The 20,447-nt window shown below is 33.8% G+C and overlaps 1 protein-coding gene and 1 long non-coding RNA gene across 3 annotated transcripts; one reads left to right on the plus strand and one right to left on the minus strand.

Annotated features, from left to right (window-relative positions):
* Window positions 1-204: 204 nt before the first annotated feature.
* On the minus strand, window positions 205-12,423 carry LOC110452333 (cyclin N-terminal domain-containing protein 1-like). Of its 2 annotated transcripts, none has more exons than XM_021500794.1 (8): window positions 12,339-12,423; window positions 11,442-11,592; window positions 8,969-9,072; window positions 7,931-8,096; window positions 7,366-7,531; window positions 6,166-6,304; window positions 4,836-4,932; window positions 205-3,336 (listed from the first exon to the last, which is right to left on the minus strand). In XM_021500794.1, exons 2-8 carry the CDS (start codon window positions 11,580-11,582, stop codon window positions 3,241-3,243), a joined length of 909 nt encoding a protein of 302 aa, XP_021356469.1. In that variant the 5' UTR covers window positions 11,583-11,592; window positions 12,339-12,423; the 3' UTR covers window positions 205-3,240. The 2 variants fall into 2 exon arrangements, with proteins under 2 accessions (XP_021356469.1, XP_021356461.1); XM_021500786.1 differs by having other exon boundaries at window positions 8,969-9,075.
* Window positions 12,424-14,878: 2,455 nt separating this feature from the next.
* LOC110452282 lies at window positions 14,879-20,101 on the plus strand. The gene is made up of 2 exons (XR_002463170.1): window positions 14,879-15,057; window positions 18,239-20,101. It is a non-coding gene; the product is annotated as an uncharacterized LOC110452282 (long non-coding RNA).
* Window positions 20,102-20,447: the final 346 nt, after the last annotated feature.

The following is a 20,447-nucleotide window of genomic DNA, read 5'->3' on the forward strand; positions in this document are numbered from 1 at the left end:
CAACATTCGCTAAAAAGTACAAATTTTCCACAATGAAAGCACCATTGCTCACTGTATAGATGACTTCATTGTTATTTTTTTATAGTTATCAGTTAACAAAAATATTCTTTTTACATAAAAGCGTTCAGAAATATAAATAAAATACATAAAACACATCAAAACCAGCAAGGTTCCCGATATAATAAAGAAATCAATAAACATTCATTTCGAGAACGTGTTTAATATCACCTCATGTCAACAACACATCTCATGATATAATGATCTTATTAACATTGATATTGGTCTGGCAATCACAGCAATGAACAGTAACCCGTTACATAAATACAAATTCGCACCAACCCAAGAGTGTAGTGTCATTGGTTTTTGTTTCCCAATTTTTGTTTCTCTCGAGTTAAACAGTTACACAAAGGAATACAAAATAATATATAAAATAAAACACTTCGGATGTTTTTATACATACACTTGTGTACATGTTGTATCGTATGAACCGAGAATAAATATATAACAATACCGCAAAGCAAGAAGATGCGAGGCTTAAAAGGATAAAACTGAATTTGAATGATAGATCACATTATTTTAATTTTCGGTTTAACAATAATTTTCAAACTATAAATAGTATAAAAAATTACGCTTTCTAATATCCATTATCAGGTTTGTGAAACCCGACGAATTTTAGAAACCGGTTACTCGAAAATCTGACAGACAACAAAATGGTATCTTTGTTTGTTTGTTTGTTTGATTTTGTTTAACGTCCTATTTACAGCTAAGGTCATTTAAGGACGGCCTCCCCTGTGTGCAAGATGCATGCGTGTAGTGTATGTGTGTGTATTTTGGGAGGCTGCGATATGTTCGTGTTTGTCTTCTTACAAGAAAAATGGTATCTACCGGTATATAACAATTTATTATATTTTAAGCAATCGATTATATAAGGTCCCTCTTGACTTTTTTAGGCATTGATTACTATAACCATATAATTGTTTTGCATCTTAAAAACGCGGCAATAAAATACGGAGGTTGATTGTCATTTTTATTGCATTTCGATTGGCTTTAAGCTGAGTCCTGTCGATTTTGTAAGCTGCACAACGACCTAGTTGTCAATAAAACCGAAATAGAAGATGATTCTAATTCATTATAGAAACATGCATCTGTGTAATTAAGCTTTAACAACGGTTTCATACTACGTGGGTTGAGACTACGAGTAAAACTGATTTTTAATATTTCGTCACTTATATAATCAATTTGTATCGAAAATATGGTGATATTGCAAAACAAAATTCAGCGGAAATCCACTACTACCATCAGTCACGTGGTACTAAAACAAATGTCTGTATAAGGGTAGTCCGAGTGGAAGATTAACACACACACAAATATCCTTTTGAAACATTGTCCATGGACTGATGGTAAATCATACCATTTCCTTTTCTGTAAATATGATAAGTGTTCATGATGAATTTACAATTGTTTATTAGCATTACCATACAGAATGTTAAATATTTGCAGTCTCGATCAACAAGATTTAGAAATCAAGTGTATGACATTACAACCATGCTTTTTCACAAAGATTTTTCTAAACTTATAACATTGAAAACTTAATGAAACTGTAGATTATTTGAGTTTAGGTCTTTGATTATTCAATGATTATTCAATAACCTATCATAAATTTATATTACGTATAGAATGGGAGAAATGCTCATCAATACTCTTCTGCCTACAAACAAAAAAAACCAAGCTAACTATTGACTAATCATATATAACATAAACATACCTGTCCTTCCAGAATGAATTAATAGTTTAATGAACAGCATCACTCATTCATAATAATCACAGATAACTTTGTTAGAGCTGTTGAGGAAATATTAGGAAGGTGGCATGGTGGCACCATCTAGGTGACCGCAACCCTCAGTTATTTTTGCCTTCGACTTTACCAGTCTTAACAGTTAACATTTATCTTTGACCCTTCTACTCATATATTATCAGTTATAAATGCCGCTGTGTCCCCCTTCATAATTCAATATTTCAAAACAAGACAGCAGAATACAATCAAAACCTGTATCAGTATTTTTGTTCACAATCAAAATGCAATCAGTAACAATATGTGATTTATAAAGCATTTTCAAGTTGCATTCAAACTATTTCTTTTTGCTCTTACATACCTACCTGACAACACCCATTTCTTTCTATACTTTCTAGATCAGCCTCCTAGTATCAACAGCTAGCATTCAATACCTAGCTAGTCTCCAATATAAAACTACACAGCTCATCACAGTAACAAAATATTCCTGTCAAGCCACCAACAATTAATTAATAAGTTTTCAATCCAATATCAAAATGTAACTAGATTGAACCCAATATCATGCATCCAAAATTGAACTAGATAACATCCAATATCAAACTATCAGTAACTTGTATCCAATATCTGCATTTGTAGGCTATCCGGGAATAAGTCAGGGCAAATATAGAGCATCTCATCCCAGGGCGGAGAGTGACTAAATGGTCCTGATGTTGGCTTCAAACTTGTTGAACGAGCCAAAAAATTACCAATCTGTTCAAGACTTGCATCCAATATCAAATTGTATCTAGCTTGAAACAAATATCAAATTGTTCCTTGCTTGCATTCAATATCAAGTTGTAAGTTAAGCTCACATCCAGCATCTATTGTTCCTAGGTGTAAATAGCCTAAAATATTAAACTATACCTAGCTTTTAACAAATATCAAACTGTAACAAGCTTGCATCCAATATCAAATTGTAGCTAGCATGCATCCAATAGCAACCCTCTGCCCTCCTCCCATTTCTTTTTATACAAATTAAGAAAATGAAAGCATAGTCATTGATGGGCAATGGAAAATTGCAAATACACAATATGACAAGTCTATTTGTTTGGTTTTAATAATTTTTGGAAATGGGAGAAAAATTATAAACAGAATTGTTTACCAACACTAGACTTGCTCATTTAAATCGCAATTTCCCTTCTTTTTCATACAGCAGTCGATTCCAAAGTTAAATATCTGCCTATCTATCTCAACACAATATCAAACTCTCTCCCTCGTCTCCAATAACAGGTTTCTGTAAGCACTCATCATCACTGTTTTTATTAGTATTCAATAGCCCTATTATCACAGTTTTCTTGCCATTCCTTGCTGTCCAAACTGTCTAATCTGGATGCTAAAATCATTCCTTGATGTTGTACTCTTAAGAGAAAACCATTCCATATCCAGCTGGAATCAATATAAACCTCATCTTATTTGTCTTCCGAGACCAATTGAACTATGACCGAGGTTAGGTCTATTATGTCATCGCATGGTATGTGGGTTATTCTGCTTAACTGGTCCGTTATCTGTAAAATAAATACGAGAACCTTAGAATTAAATTTCTATTATTATTATTTTGTCTGCAAGCAGTTAGGAAGTCAAGATATTAATTCTTTTAAAACATTTCACAGCAGTGTCATGAAATTTTACATAGAATAACTTGGCTAACATTGATTAAATATATATGTAATTTGTAATGAAATTCCATTCTGGTTGGGGGATTAGATACCTTTGTCACTGTTATTTTGGGTGACTCATAGCTGTCAACCTCTGACACCTCCAATGATGGAGATCTCCCTCATTCCACATTTCCAATGAGGAAGAAAGTGCGTGAAATGTGACTGAAACTGCTTTGTTCAATTTATCTTTCCCTTTTTATGTATCAAAGTAACTAAGAAAAGTATTATTGAGACACACCCGTTATGGTCATTACACACACCCTGCAGTAACTAGGAGATCATTTGACAACAGGGTGTAGATTTTGAGTTTGTGTGAGTTTGGACTTGAATGAGGTAGTTTTGATGGAGATTTGTTAATCATGGTCAAAATGTGGGAGTCTCCCTTCTAATGAGGGAGGGTTGACAGCTATGGTGACTTATCATGAAAACTAAAAAAAAAGTGGTAGTGTACTGGTGTTAAATTCCCAACGATTGTCATCCACGCAGCAATAGAAGGGAGGCAACCCAGGTTTGCTTCTGTTTCATTGCACATGAGTGAAAATCAAGACGGAGTCAAATCTGGAGCCAGGTGCTGGCCAATAATGGCCTTCAATGTGCCATAATTACTGTCTTTCATGGTAGGTAACACACACATCCCAACAAACAAACATGTCCTAAGGAACGTTTTTAATTTTATCATGTTTGCAAAGTAGTTTGATGGTGTGCATGGAACTTGCATCAGAAGTAAACATTTTAGCAAGTCTGCATGTGGTCGCAGGTACCAATAATTCATGGAAATTTGACATTACAATCTGACTTATAGTAATAGAGAGATTGAAAATTGACAACATTGAGAAATGAACTATATAATCTACTTTTTCACACACTGCAATCAACAGGATGGACACAACCAGGCCTGCATATAGGTAATAATCCTGAATTTGGGAAACAGTTACTGTTTACGGTAAGTGTTATTACTGAAATTTGGAATGAAGTGAAATGAAAACACATTAAGTTATTTTAAACATGAGGACCAAAAAAGGGTACATTTGTACACCAAACGTTATCAATTCTGATGTCTAACTGTTTGTTAAAACGACAATAAACCCTATCACTGACTTTGTTCTTCATTGAATTCAGTTGCTGTAAATGTTTTGTGCCTCAGTTCTTACCCCGCATATATTAATAATTTCTGGAATAGCCCTTAATAAGAAATATTACCAAAGTCTAATAAATGTGAAGATGACATAAAAATTCTGCAAAGTTTTAAGAAAAACAAACGGAGGAGTTGATTCCAGTACAAGCTAATTTGCACAATCATAGTGAAAAATATTTTGTGAAAGATATATATATAGTAAAACACAAACCCTATCTGACAAAAGTTGATCTGCCAAGTACACGGAGGACACTATCACCGATGCCGCCAGCAGCATTTTGTCAGCTTTTACCGCCATGTACTTCTTCCTACAGAAATTTAGACAATCAAAGCAAACCAAATTTGATAAAAAAAATACAAGTATGTCATAGAATGTATATACGTATTGTACATTGTATTGTAACTGAGCTATCAAGTCACAGATTATAAGAAGAGTATCGCAGGTCAGAACAATATATATCCGTCCAATGCCAATCTGACCTACTTAAAATCCTTCTGATGCATAATTGTTATATCAAAATGTATGAAAATAGGGGAATGTAAGGAGAAGAAACAATCTTTGTACTGTATTACTCAGTAAACTTCAGAATTATTACTGAAATATGGTGAAAGGAGAAAAAAATTCTATACAGGACCATTTGAAGGAATATAATATATTCCATACATCCTTTAATTAATGCACCTTTAAAAAGATTGATTTGCAATAATAGCCTCCCTTCGTACATATTTCAAACCATGGAGATAGAAATTGAAATTCATTGCCTCATTTGCCAGTAATCAATTAATTTTACATCATTAAAACCAAAGACATTTCTATTGTTTATTAATTACTGGCAGATTTCACTTATAAGACAAAGTGTAAATATTGACAATTTAGTTTCATCAGAATCCTGTCATATTTGTGCAGGTGACCAATTTCAATCAGGTAGCATAGCAGTATGTTAATAAAATAAATAAACTATGCAAACATTTTGCTTAACTTTAAGCCTTTATCATTGTATAATATATACATATTACTGACCAAGTTTCATCAGAATCCAGTCATATGACAAAATTATTGTGCAGAAACCATCAATCAATCGGAGCGCAGTATCCTAATTTTTGCTCAATTTCGAATGAAAACAAAATAACTTATTTTTGAATGTCATATGGGTAATTATTTTAACATACTTTTTAAAATTTCCATGGGTTCCTCGAGGTTACGCGTGCTCAGAATTAAAAGCTAAATAAAATGTGTGTATTTTCACCCAAGAGAAAAATAGCACTTTTAAATGGCTGTTCTTTTAGATGAAATCATCAGATCTTAAAATATAGGAATAGTTTACCAAATTCACTGGTTGAAAATGCACAATTTTAGGGTCCATATCGGGAGCATCCCTCCTAAATAGGGAGATTGGTAAGTACAGATTTAGATAGCTCTTTATTCTAGAAAATCAAATTGATCTCATGATGAACAAAATATATAAATCTTCGGTATTAAAGGGGGGAAATAGCTTTTAATGCTTTGAATATAATAATCAATGAACAGAAAACATTGTTACCTGTCTGTGCATTGTGGAGAGAGACCTGTTACCTCAAAGAGGCGTTTGTACACTTCGGAGTATCTGATGTAAACCACAGTCAACACCTGCATGGCTACTGCATGATAAACCTTCACGTCTGCCTCGTGGTCATTGTACCCTGCATGGGAAACAGTGTTCCATATAACATGTATATTTACATATAAAATTTCTTTTCCTGCAATTCAATTTTGATTAGTGATAATACAAACGTACAGCCTGCACTTAATACCAATTTCTTTTATGCACAATACATCTTCAGCACACACACAGGCATACACATATAAGGAGATATTAGCCAGGTGGCATAGGACTAGTAGTTAGCGCCTGGTAAGGCAGCTCCTGCGAATTCCTCAATATTGTATTGATTAATATATATGCTAATTGTATTGACTGTATAAAATTGTATATCTATGTACTGTTAAGCGCTTTAGAGTGGCTTATGTTAGCTAGATAGGGAGCTATATGAAATGTTGTATATATATATTTTTTTATTTATTTAAAATTTTACCAAATGAACCAAGAGATCCATATGCTGCAATAGCTAAACTGTATTTTAGCTACCGTCCCCCTCCTTTTCTGAACTTAAGAATTAACTCGGAAAGTAGTTGTAAGGAAATCTTAAATTTAGAGTCTTGTGTGGCCTTGACATTTGGTCTTTACAATCCTCACATATAATTCCTTTTGTCTTGTTGAACAAATGTAACAATATTTTTTTCATCAATTTGAGAAATATTGAAGTTGAAAAACTGAAAATATTTTACTGAAAATGAGGGAAGGTGTGCCAGGACAACTCTTTGAGAAAGAGTTAGCTAATAACTTCAAAAGTATTGAGCTTTATTCTGGATTTCATGTACATACACTGATTTATAAATAAATGAATGCAAAAGTATAAAGTCAAACGAATCCCACTTGCCTAAGTTGCCTTTCAATGTAAAAAGCAACTCGAGAATATTGAAGTTTCAACAAAATCATAATTCAATATTCAATAAAACTATGGCAAAATATGGACAAAGGAAAGATTTACTTATATAGACCACTGACAAAGTACAGTACCAGGTGTTTCAGAAGGGTCCTCTGATTCTGCATGTGAAAGAAGTTCCATCAAATACTCTATTAAAAAATCTCAAACAAAACGTTACTTTGCGTGGCCTTACTCGATCAAAATGAAAAAGGTTATACCTAGAATTTCTAGCAGAGTCTCTATGTAGGTGAGAGTAGAGGGTACAGTCACATTGTAATTCAGTGTTTTGAGAACTCTCAGCTCCGACTGCAGGATACCATCAGCAGTGTAGCGGTGGCCACAATAATCCCGGAGGAACCTTCTGGCCTTCGATGCAGACACTACCTAAAATATATGTATGTATGAATAGAAAATATGATTCATGTAGAAATGAATTTCTCAAGGTTAGTTTAAAAAGTGCCTTAAATGACTTTTTCTATACAAAAAATAAAATCTAACACTCGTCTATAAAACCAATACATATCTATGGTCCTTGGTAATTTGATTTTCTCTCATCAAAAATGACAGACTGGGATTCAAACTCAGGACCTTTAACTCTAGATAGATGCTCTAACCAATATGAGCAGAGTTACATGATCATACAGGTACCTTATCACCAATGATTGACCCAGTCCAGTTCCTCCTCATTTACGATACAGTAATTCTCTAAAGTAATTCAAGTGAGGTGCCAAATATTAAAAGTCAAAACCATTTATTTCTTAATTTTGAAGACATCTCATTCACCTTATAGTGTGAGGTCAACTTGCTAGCAATTTGACAACAGGACACGGCGCGAAGTTTGAGCTGGTTCTTGATTCTGTCGAGAAGAGCCCTCCAGTCGGCTTGACAATGTTTACTTCCACTCTGGATCACATGGCTGTATAAATCCTTGATGTGGTGTACCATAAACCTTATCATAATGCAAACAGAAATAAAGTAATATGTTTCAATACATGTAACGACATTCTGATTGGTCATTAAAATACTCATTATTGGTGATTCAAAGATTATCTGTGAGTGTTGCGTTTTGTTATTTATTTATAATACAGATATTACGAAAAATATGATCTTTCTCTAACAGGATCAGATATCATCATAATAAGCTCTTCTTTTTTATACTATGATTCAGTAGCTACATACATATATCTTTGTATATATTGATGTCATGTAATTTAGTTTTAAATGAAATCACATTAGTCCCCTCCGCATTGAAGCCATTTTTGTCTCTGTTGGGCATAACAAATAGATAGATAGATAGATTGAGAGACATTATAAGCTCAGCTGCTTCTGTTCAATCCTGAGGTGAAAAACTACATTTTCATCCATATTCTTGGGGGATGTTTATGAACTTGTCAACCTTTATAAAACAAGCAATTAAAGGACCAAAAAGAAAATGAGAACAAAGTGATATTTTATGGATTGCCATACATATGCGACAATCTGTTCTTAGGGGGAAAAAATCCTTTGTGTTGAATTCATAGAGAAAAGTCAGTCAGTACTATATGCTATAAAAAGGATTTTTGTAGGAAATCTGATTGACTGATTTTTTTGATTTTTTTGCTATTTTGATTTAAAAGCAGCCATGCAAATTACAATCCATTAATGAAATAAAAGAAAAAACACTTTCTATTTTTTTTTCAAATTGTTGAGCGAACTATTTTATGTAAATTGTTCCAAATATTGCATTTTGAGTCCTTGACTACAACTTGGTGGAATTTTCAAATCTAGGTTCTTATCAATTCTTGTTAAATCTACCTTTTTGGTTATGGGGAATAAGCTTACCTATCAAATATTTCCAGTGCAAGGTACTTAGCTTCTGGAGCCATCTTGAACTGATCACATGTATTGAAGACAAATTCTGCATACTCACCAGTCTTGAATAAGCCCTGCTGGCCACACAAATTCAATATGTGTTTAATGTAACAGACAAACAGCAAAACAAATTGAAATAAACATGATGTATTTTACACTACATTAGTTTGTGCGACTGTCGAGGGAAGTGAAACACATCTAGAAATTACAACCGGCATTGAAAATTGTATTTCCTTTGTTGATTCATGTTATTTTTTCAGTTTTCATATTAGAGTTTGCAATATTAATGCACTGGGATAACTTTATATTTATTCAATATTTTTAATATAGATGATAATACAGATGATAATACATTTGGCAAAAAATGATTTTGAGCAAGAATTTGTCTTCTAAAGGTAATTTTTATTCTATCCCAGTGGGTGACTCTAAACTTCTTCTAAAAATATATGATGTATTACCAAAATTTTAACTAAAGTACCAATATAATACAGTAGATTCCTCTTAATATCACTTCCCATTTGTCAGAGAAAAACATGATATTAACCGAAACATGACATAAACAGAATACATATTTTCTGATGTTTTTCAACCCTCAAAACCGGAAGTGAACTTAGTCAAATGCCTAAGTGATGTGGCTCTATGAAGATTGATATTTTGTAACTAACCTTGTTCGTTACCCTAGTTGAAATATAGATATAAGTATAGAAATAAATTTATTATTTGTATTTTATTTCAGTACGCAGTAATTACATTTCATATTGTTAAGTAGCAAAATGACGATCAGTACGATTGTAATTATGATTGTTTACTGCAGTAGTGATGTAGGCATACAAGTGTTTGGCTGGTATTCTGCATCAAATTCAATTGTAAACATGAGACTTGGTAAATATTTACCTATATCTTGATATATATACTGTTCTTTCTCTAGTAACATCTTTTTATGGGTTAATTTCCTTAGATATTTGCTGCAAGTGTGTAATCGAAGATAGTACACATGTTATAATTAGTTGAAAGAATACATCACACTTGGCATTAGAAAAGTTTACAGATGTTAGACTGTCCTAGCTCCCCCAACCACAGGTGAATATCATGTTAACAAGTATGTAAGTCAACCTATTGTTTAACAGTCAGCCAGGTGTAACCTATTGTTTGACAGTCAGCCAGGTGTAAAAAATACCCTGTTAGGCCAAGGCATTGTTTACATAATGCGTCCAGGGTGTGACAGAAGGTCCCCAGGGCATTTATCATGAATCATTACCACCATTTACCTGTATTTTTTTTGTGGCAGTGGCCAAAATAAAGTGATATTAAGAGAAATCAACATAAAATCAAGTGATAATAAAAGAATTGAATTGCATAGATTATATAGCAGGAAAAACGGTGCATCAAAAAAACATGATAATAACCGAAAAGTGACATTAACAGACGTGATATTAGGTGAAATGTACTGATGTACTTTTTATAAATGTTATGGAAGATTTTATTACCATCATCCTCAGTCTTTATCTTATTAAAAGTCATTTTTATATATGTATTATACCCCAAATTACTATAATTTGTTAGACAGATAATAGGTTGGTAGGGATTGCCCAACCACCTGTTGTCTGTTCTACACACAAGTACCACAGTATAAATGTATATGGCCTAACACCATCTTATATTGTTACTTAATATCTGCAAGAATGACATCATCTTGCATTATGATATGTACAGTGATACATATAACTGATATTTTAATATTACAAGTGGAAACAACATCATGCATAGCCCCACATATATATATTATCAGAAGGAAATCATATTTGCTAATGACAACTCCATCTTATACCGTCAAATAAAATAACATCTTATTTTGATGAAATAATATATCATCATCATATTTGACCAATTACAACTTATTCTATTCATATATATATTATTACGAGAAATTATACCATCTTATATTCATATTATAAGGTCAAATCCTTAGGACCTTTTGTTATCTAAGTAATTAAGATCTATACTAGAGGACCCCATTGGAAATAAGCTGCCACACAGCTTTCATGGGATATCCTAGGTTAAAGCTTAGTCAAACAGATACATTGTATTTATAGTGCTCCAAAATTTGTGATTTTTTTAACTTTGATGTGATAATCTAAATACTGTGATATATCTGTGATTATTATGCAATTGAAATCTGTGATCATATGTGATATTTGTACCTGTATCTTGCTTTTACCGAATAAATATTATTATGATTACAATAACAATATCAATGACAGCATTTTTCAGTGTTTATGCCGATATATTTGCCCAAGTCTGAGTAAATTGCTTTCATAGGACTTCTTATTTATAATGCAATTGGCTGGGAGCTATGGAAGAGTCACAATTCAATTTCATAGGCAAGTAGACTCTACAAACGGAAAGTAAAATGCATTTTTTTCTAATATATATATATATTTACCTCTTGTGGTGAAGAAATTGTTATTGTCTTGTTATTTATAGAGGCTAGGGAAATAAGCCATTCCTGAAGAATATCCGCAGTCACAGCTGTGCACTTGTCATTGAATAAAGGCTCCTCCGGGGTCCCAAAGATTCTATCCATAGCTAAAATACTGGGGAAAAAAGTAAAATTGTCTTCACCATAGAAATTCAATAAAAATAAATCTTCTTTTCGCTCATGGTTGTATCATTCATTACCTGTTCCTTTTGCTCCTTCACTATATAATCGCCCCAGAGCTCTAATGTCTGTATTAAACATTTAAATATTTGGAGAAAAGTCGCTGCAAAGCATTAAATACATATAGCTTATACAGTGATAAATCTACATGCGAGTCCCGAGTCCTGTACTCATAGAATTTGTATGGGTCTCACAGAAATCTGGAAATAGCTAAATTTAACATTGTGGGACTCATTGTTTTTGGCAATACTGTACAGTTGAAAAGGATTCATTAAAATAAATTGTAGATGGATCACTGTATATAATAAATAAGGCGGCAAGGGTGGTGGTAACATTTCGAAATTGAACTGAAGTTTGCTTTCAATCCCCCCTGAGCTCTCATGTGACTGTCTGTATCTTATAAGTTATATATTAATATTTGGAGAAAGGTCACTGCAAAGCACTAAATACATATACTAGTATACATAAAGCAAATTTTAAGCGAGATTGGTGCAACGGAACAGTTCTCTAACCCCACTTCCCGGGATGGACATTACAGTGAGTATATTGTAGCAGACGACGTTTGTAATCATGACAGGAAGATCGACCGAATCAATTATTTTAACCGTTAAAAACGGAACATTGATGCGATTTGTTTCATTTAAAGAGGTAGAATTAAAACTAAGTCATTGCAATACTTACAATTAGGTCTAACTAAAGTAAAAACCCAAACCATACGTTCTAAATTAGCAAATGTGGACCTGCAACCAGTGCGTCGCCATCTTGAAAAAATATATTTTCCCCACTTATCGATTACTTTTACCTTTCGTTTGGAAAGTTGTACGTGCGCTGATTCTAAACACAGGGGCCTGATATTTTATTACAGCTATATTTGGACCTAAAATGTGTTCAGAGTTATTGTATACATTTTGTGGTATAAGAGCCCATGAAGGTAAAAATTTCATCCCTGACGATTATAAAAAATCGTATATATATATATATATATATATATATCATTATCGAAAGTTTATCTAAATCCCTAAATCTTTAGGTCCAAATATAGCTGTAATATATTCTCAAGTCCCTGTTATTCTTAATTTTGCATGATTTAGCCAAATGAGCTTGAGGAGTCTTGGAGTATAATTATGTTACACGCATCTATGCATATATATATACGCACATGCATGAGCAGATGTAGGAGATAAAACAAATAAGTATTTATAATCGAACTGTTTTAAAACTTTCAAATGATCGTCGACACGTTCAATCTGTGAGTACGTTCCATAACTTAATTTTTTTAGTTAATAAATATTTATTTATCTAGTTTTTTCAAGTATTTATGAAATACATTGCAAAACAAGAATATATTAAAATAAATAGTGCATGAATTGTGATGATTGCGCAGTTTCCTTGTTTTAAATTAATATTAACTTAAGGATGTACACATCTGAGAGGTCAAAAAAATCCTGCATTACACTTTTTTTCTTATATTGATTTTTGGAAAAAGGAGATAATGGCATAGTAGAAAATGCAAAAAAAATATATATGTTCGTGTGTTCGTTTTCGTGCTATGATCGGTCAAAGATACCAATTTAACACAATAGGTGATTTTAGGTGAATTTTCGGGTTTTGACCATTTACAGAACAAATTCATACCATTTCTTCCAAGTGTGTTATCAGATATGTATGAATGTTTGTAGAATTGATAAAAATATTATTTTCTTTTAAATTATAGAAGTAAAATTTCTTAATCTTATTCATTTTACTCAGAAAGCGATTTTAGTTACCCCTACCCCTTATTTTTTAATGAAAAATGCACATTTTTTCACCATTTTTTGGGTCGGTGTGCTTCTTTTTTGTCCCATTATTATTTGTGTTATTTTTCACCTTTTTCGGGGTCAAAAATCAAAAGTGCTTCAGTTACCCTAATATGTAAAAAAAAAATACCAATAATATATAACTTTCCACTTTTTTGCATATTATTTTAATCATATTGAACATTATAAAGTTGTACAGCAAAATTGAACCTGCTACATTTAAAAATGGTGACACAATGACAATTTAAGTGATTAATCTAGTGTCAAAAAAAGTTGAAATTTTGCCCTTTGTGAAGCGTAATTCACATAAATACACTTTTTTAAAATGGCCGCCAAATTGGTCATTTCTACACACAACAGACATCTAGTTTTTTGACATGTTTTTCAGATCTGTGTTTGCTATTAAACCTATCATAATTTGTTAAATATTACAAAAACCCGTTACACCAGATCAAAACGAGACTTGAACGTGACTGAAACGTCAGAAGAGTACATCCTTAATGAAACGGTTTAGAACGAAAAATGGTTTTTGATAAGTCTCAAGGAATGACGAGCGAGAATAGCATAAAAAGCGCGATATTGCAGAATTGTTAAAATAACCATAAATTGGGGGAAAACAAGCAAGATGCATGTTGAAAATGAAAAATAAATGGTATAATAACCCCCTACCCCTATTCCCAAACTGAAAAATAATATCTAAAATATATATATCTAAGGTCTTGAATATTGGTATCTAAAACTACGCATGTTGCCCATTTTCTTTATGATCTATACGTGTAGACTAATGACTTATCTGATGAGACAGTCGGAGGATAATCATTATCCCTAAGGAGGAGATAAACACACAACGATATATTGACTCCGCCCACTTAATCGAGGGGAGGGGATGTTTGTTGTTGTTAGTGAAGCCCCGACACAAAGGTCGCGATCAGACACAACAAACCCAGACAATAAACATCGTATTGTTTGTTTATCTATTAAAGGTGTATGGGAGGTAATCAAACAGGCCACTGCAATAAAAAGCATAGTTAGCTTGATTATAATATCAATATCGATGTTTTTGGGGAAAACATGAAATTATTTGTTCTTTGTTAGATAATTAGAGACACTACTAGAATAAAACTTTAAATCCTTTAACATATGTACAGATAATAAAACTAAAAACAGTCTATTGATTTGATTACATGTATATTCGGCAAATTATATTTTAAAGCTAACCAATATTTCAAAAGGTCGGAGAAAATGTAACCTTGTCGGGGGAGAGGGGAGGGTGCATGTGGTAACGTTACTTACGGCTTATCTACACCTGTGTTTGACCCACCAGGTGTCTGATTATTGGGGGAGACGAACCCCAACATCCTCCCTTATCATAATATACCTGTCATACACTTCCCTGTAAATCTGTCACACCTGTATATTGGATTAATGACAGGTAACGTACAGGTCGGCGTCATCATGTTACCTGTATATTGTACTGACGTGTTAAATCCAACATGCTCGTCCAGCAGTGAGCAGAACCAGACTTGACCTTGAACTGTTATTACAGACATCAGAGAAAGCGACATCATTGAATTCCAAAGGGTCTCCCGATACATTGTGTAAAGGTAAGGACAAGTCTAGATTGAAATTGTATATTTTTTAAAGACGGGCATTAATATTGTAATCAGCAATATATTGTAATACATATACATATTGCAATATGCTTTTGAAATCGCAATGCATTGCAATATTTGTCAGCAAAGTATACTACATTTATATGGCCACGGTCTTAGATAGCATATTATCTAACTCCGTGATATGGCTTTACGCCTCTGTGTCTGCGTAGTGGTATATTGCTCGATTCAATATTGCAATCAAAATATGCATGTAAGACTCACCCTTAATTGATTTTGTCGTGAAGCAAGTTTTGTAAGTTGTTGCTGCATCCTACGATAAAATTCTTCATATTTAAAACTGAAGTGTTCATTTAATTTAACATGTTGTATGTACAGTCATCAATATTTTCTACTGTGCAGCCATACGTATATTTCATCATTATTGCTTTAAGGGAGAAGGCGAACTTTAAGTTTTATAACTTGTGTCTAATCCCTTTTGTATTTTTGCAAATAGAATACGTTGAAATGTGAGACGTATACTACAATACATTATACGTCTCTGTTTAAATCAAATCAATATGACTCGAAGCACGTGATTTCCACGACAGTGTATCCTTTCATGTTAATTATACATTGCAATATTCCATGTTGAAATGCTGCATCATATGCAATGTACATTGTATCACAGTGGGAAACAGAAGATATTGTCAGATTGAATATCCCCAAAATTTGACATTTTCCAAATCTGTGATATTATCAGTGATTTTTGAGACTCGGATATTTGAGTGCGGACTTTTCTTTTCCCGTTGTTCGATTCGCCCTTATTGTGAAATACTCATTACGTGTTTCAGTTATGAGACTCATAAATACTTATGAAAAAAAACCATGATGCCCAGGACTTTATTGAAAACCCTTACAAAAATTACAGATCACTATTAAGTATTTAAAAATGAAAGGCACAAACAATATTTTTCACACACATGTTAACTGGGTTGTGGAAATGAAACGTATGAATAACTCTAATTTAACTCATTTCTTGATCATTGCTTGAAAACTAATGACACAGGTTTTTAATTACAGATAGGGGTAATAGAACGAGTGTAAAACTAAACTAATTTCTTAATGATTCATTGGAAACTTATTTAAAGAAATGCCACATGACAGACTTTTGTAAATTGATCACAAAGTGTAGAACTCTGACGGAAAGTTACCGTCAAATCACTTCCTATTTTACGAACGGACAGTATATAGGAATCAAGTTGCCGTAAGCATATATGACCGTTGCGCAATATTGAAGAGTGTGATCGATCTAACAGTCAACATATACATGTATAGGTAACGAGCTCATTGTTGTATACTGACAAGAGGAAGGAAGTATTTCTATACAGAGATATAGGGTGAGCAGAGGATATATATATATATATATATATATTACGTTGCTAGCGTCTTGCATGTACAAGCATTTGCGTGGCAGTTGCAGAGTATCCATTTCAGGTACTGTAATACAAAAATACATGTATAGCATATAGTGATTTTAGTATAATATTTTCCGTCAAGTCCTGAACATCTTTTCAAAATTTGATGACTCCCATTTACTGGACATTTCTTTCTAAGAAGTATGGCGGGTTGCTAAAATGTTGATGAGAACCATAGAAAAGTACGAGTCCATGGCTCAAATATCTGAGTCGCAAAATCGGTCTAGTCATGTTTTAGACGCAAGGTCAGATCGATACTGGTATACGTGTATTACATATTTGATGTTCTCAGTAACATGTCTGTATTAAACCTGAATAATCTGGAACCTGTATAAAACAGACCTCCGTCTGTACACGTATACATTTCTGATTTATTTGAACCTGTTTTATCTGGATACATGTATAAAACAGACATCCGTCTTTACGTACATTTCTTTTTAAGCTGAATCTGTATAATCTGGAAACCTGTATAAAGCAGACATGCGTTTGATTTCTTCAACCTGTCTACTATGGAAACATGTTTAAATGAGACCTCCGTCTGTACACTCAATTCTTATTTATCTGAACCTGCATAATAAAGAACCCTGTATAACTGGACATTTAACCAGGTCCCATTCTATAAAAGTATATTTCATTTGGTTTGTAATATTTCCCGCTGTTTTAGTAGCAAAATTATGTTAAATGATTAACTTATCCTATCAGCCTCCTTTCTTAATTATTCCGTTCTGTGTGACGACGCAGTTATAATGAGGGCATTTCCCATTAGGATCGAGTATTTAACTTTGCGTGACACTGGTTTTCTTTTGATCTCAATCTTCTGTAAAGGCATTCGATTCAGCAAAAATTCTTAAATAAAAGATGATTGAATATCAGAGAGCATGGTGGGCAACACCGATACAGTCCCAACATTCAGTATTAGTTTTATGCATCACCCCTTCTGTTTCTCCACCTTTTTGACCCCAAGCATCAGTGAAGTGTCCGTTGTTTATATTTATGTTTGCCCATTAGCTAGTCGACCGCTCACGTGTGTACCGTAGAGAGATCCTGCACTCTATAATGATATATGTGACATAAGACGTGTCCAATCTAATGGTTTTGATCTATTACACTAGATAAAAGTCGTCACGGTACACTGGTTTCCTAAACGGTGCAGATGTTGTAATATGTAACAACCGCTTCGAGATAAGCAAAGCAATAATGGCGAAATTAGGGAATTTCCTTATGTAGGACATTTTAGTCGAACCTTTGACATTATAATCCTAAATATCAAATCGTTTTCATGTGAATGTCTTTAGTGAACAAAATAAGGCCATGTTACATTTGAATATTCAAATCTGGAATACAATGGAAATGTAATAACTATTGAACTTGATCACACGTCTGTTTCGCCATTGGCGCCGGTAGCGATCGCCGGCCGCCAGCGCGGGCCATGTGTTCACGTCATGATCAGCACCCTACAAAGTCGATGTCAGAACATAGAAATAATGAGCATTCTTTTCGACTGCGTCTTGCCATCTCTTGTTATGTTGTCAGATAGTAGCTATGAGGTTCTATACTCTTGGTTGGATCGATTAAGATGTATCAGAACTAACGTTGTACTGTTTTATGTTCATGACGCAAAATAACCACTGTATACCACTACCAGGTCATTGCGTTTACTGACTGTAGACATACATTTTGTGTAATATAACTCAGATTGTGTTTTCTGTCACCAGAATGGATAACCGTTGCCAGGACAACGAGGAACCCCACTATTCCACTATACAGTCAGTTTACTCGGAAAACCGAACCGGAAGTGATGAGGAATTAACAGGAACACGTGTCCGAGGCCAATTTATGCGCATGACTACTACCTCTTTAGAAGACACATATTCACACCAAAGTTCAACAACTACATCCTCTGATTCAAAAGATTTAAGTTATGACGATGTTGACATTCATGTCCTGAGCAGAAGTATCCGCGCACTGACCGTTTTACATCGTAGGCATAATTTGTCGCCACCATTTAACATGGATACGTCATTTCCGGATCCTATTGTTTCTGGACATGATGAGTGTTTATGTTGTAATCGTGACCGGAAGTGGGTGTGTTGGAGGATGGAAATGAACAAACAGTTGGTCGACTCTGCTCTGAAAAGTAATCAATGCAACGGAGGGATGAGAAGGTGGGAAGTGGCTGATCGCCCTCGAGGGTGCCAAACGACCAAGTGCACAAATGACTTTGAAACTAAGGCTGGTGGCGAAAGCAGTCTCTGTTCTCATCAGTACTTCATGTACGGAATTCCTAGGGCACGACTTTACAACCGCTTACGTCGATAACAATAAGACTTCTGGATGATGGTCAACGCACGAGTTGAACATTTACGTGATTGTGCAATACGGTTTCATGTTTTTATTTGGAGGAAATAAATAATAATATTCAACAAATAAAATGGATTGGACATTTAAACATTCGGCTTAACCCGCATGCTTTGCTGAGGTACGTAATGGAGACATGTTTCCGTTCCTTCACGGACCTGTGGACTGCTGTAGGTGCTACATTCATGTACATGCATGGAACGGAAGACATATTTGTTTGTCTTGCAATCATGTTTTTTTTAAGTATATTTATAACGTGTCAGGTCTCGATGATTAGCTGGATAGGATAAAATTGTTTGACAAAGAAATATGTATGCATGTACAATAGCGTCGTGTAAGACCAAACATCTAAAATTAAGCAGAAGTCAGACTCACTGGTAAACTGACGCACAAGTAACAAAATAACGAAAGCTTGGAAAAAGCAACTGTAATGCCGTCCAGACAGAACTTGAGAAAGATTGAAGGCTTGTTAGAAATGAACCGTTAAGAAGACAAACGATGGAGGCTTGGTAGGAGAGTTCTCTACTGTCTTGTTTTGGAACCATAGAGGACTAGGTACATTGTATAGCATATTTTTTTTAATGATATTTAAATGTTCTTACAGTTACGCCACCAATCTTTTTTTATATATTGTCTTTTCGAGTAAGAGTGAAAAAGGCAAAAATTAAATCGATTGTGTGAGTTATATTATCAAAGTTATACATGTAATTTGTTTATTATTTCTCATGTCATCTAAGCATCTTTAACCCAAAGTTGTGAAACACGCAAAAGTTGCGGAACAAAACTTGGTGACGTCACTGCCAGGTCAATTCTGCCATTGGCTTGAAGTTTAAAACTTATCATTTTAATCAGATTGACGCATGACAATAAATCGATAAAAAAAACCTATTACAGTGTGTTAATGGAGTCGATGCATGGTTTTGTCGACCCCTGATTAACGGTATCAACCGAGACCGCAAGGTTAATCTCTGTTGAAGGGTTGATAAAATAGAAACATTTATATCACAAAAATTATAGGTCTCTCATAAAACCTTACGTCGACATGTTGTTATTGTATATATGTTACATTCAAATATTAATATAAGTCCAAAGCCGATGCAAAAGTTCGGGAATATTTTTTGACGATAATATTGACTATTTATAAGATATCGGAGTACTAGCTGTTTCCTTGTGTTATCTGTTGAATACCAGTTGTTTTATATTAAAATATTTTAATGCCACCTCACTTTTGTCTTTCTATTTGTGTTAAACGTTATGCAAATATTATTAAACCTATATGATAAACAGGTGACGTAATGTGACCGATTGAATATCATACCCCTTATATATCACCCTCGGGCCTGTAGCCCTCAGACTGATACAGATCTCGGGCTGGCTGATAAGGAACATACAAGTGAGCAAATAATAATCTTAAAATAAACATTATGACGTCATCCTTCTATGAATAAATAGTTTCAAATAAGCTGAAATCTGATACATGCATCTTCAGTGACCAACAGCTGGTGTCCCCTAATGTGGGGCGTCGTGGACAAAGAATTCTTTCTGTAAAATTTTGCTCAAACCTCT

This window comes from Mizuhopecten yessoensis, unplaced genomic scaffold, assembly GCF_002113885.1.
Source record: "Mizuhopecten yessoensis strain PY_sf001 unplaced genomic scaffold, ASM211388v2 scaffold739, whole genome shotgun sequence".
Lineage (NCBI taxonomy): Eukaryota > Metazoa > Mollusca > Bivalvia > Pectinida > Pectinidae > Mizuhopecten > Mizuhopecten yessoensis.

Excerpts from the sequence above, each read along its gene's own strand:
- LOC110452333 (XM_021500786.1), bottom strand. The coding sequence starts at position 11,582 with ATGGATAGAATCTTTGGGACCCCGGAGGAGCCTTTATTCAATGACAAG. Across the intron at positions 8,097-8,968 it reads GCACTGGAAATATTTGATAG|GTTTATGGTACACCACATCA; the intron begins GTAAGCTTATTC and ends CATTATGATAAG. Across the intron at positions 6,305-7,365 it reads GACTCTGCTAGAAATTCTAG|GGTACAATGACCACGAGGCA; the intron begins GTATAACCTTTT and ends TTTCCCATGCAG.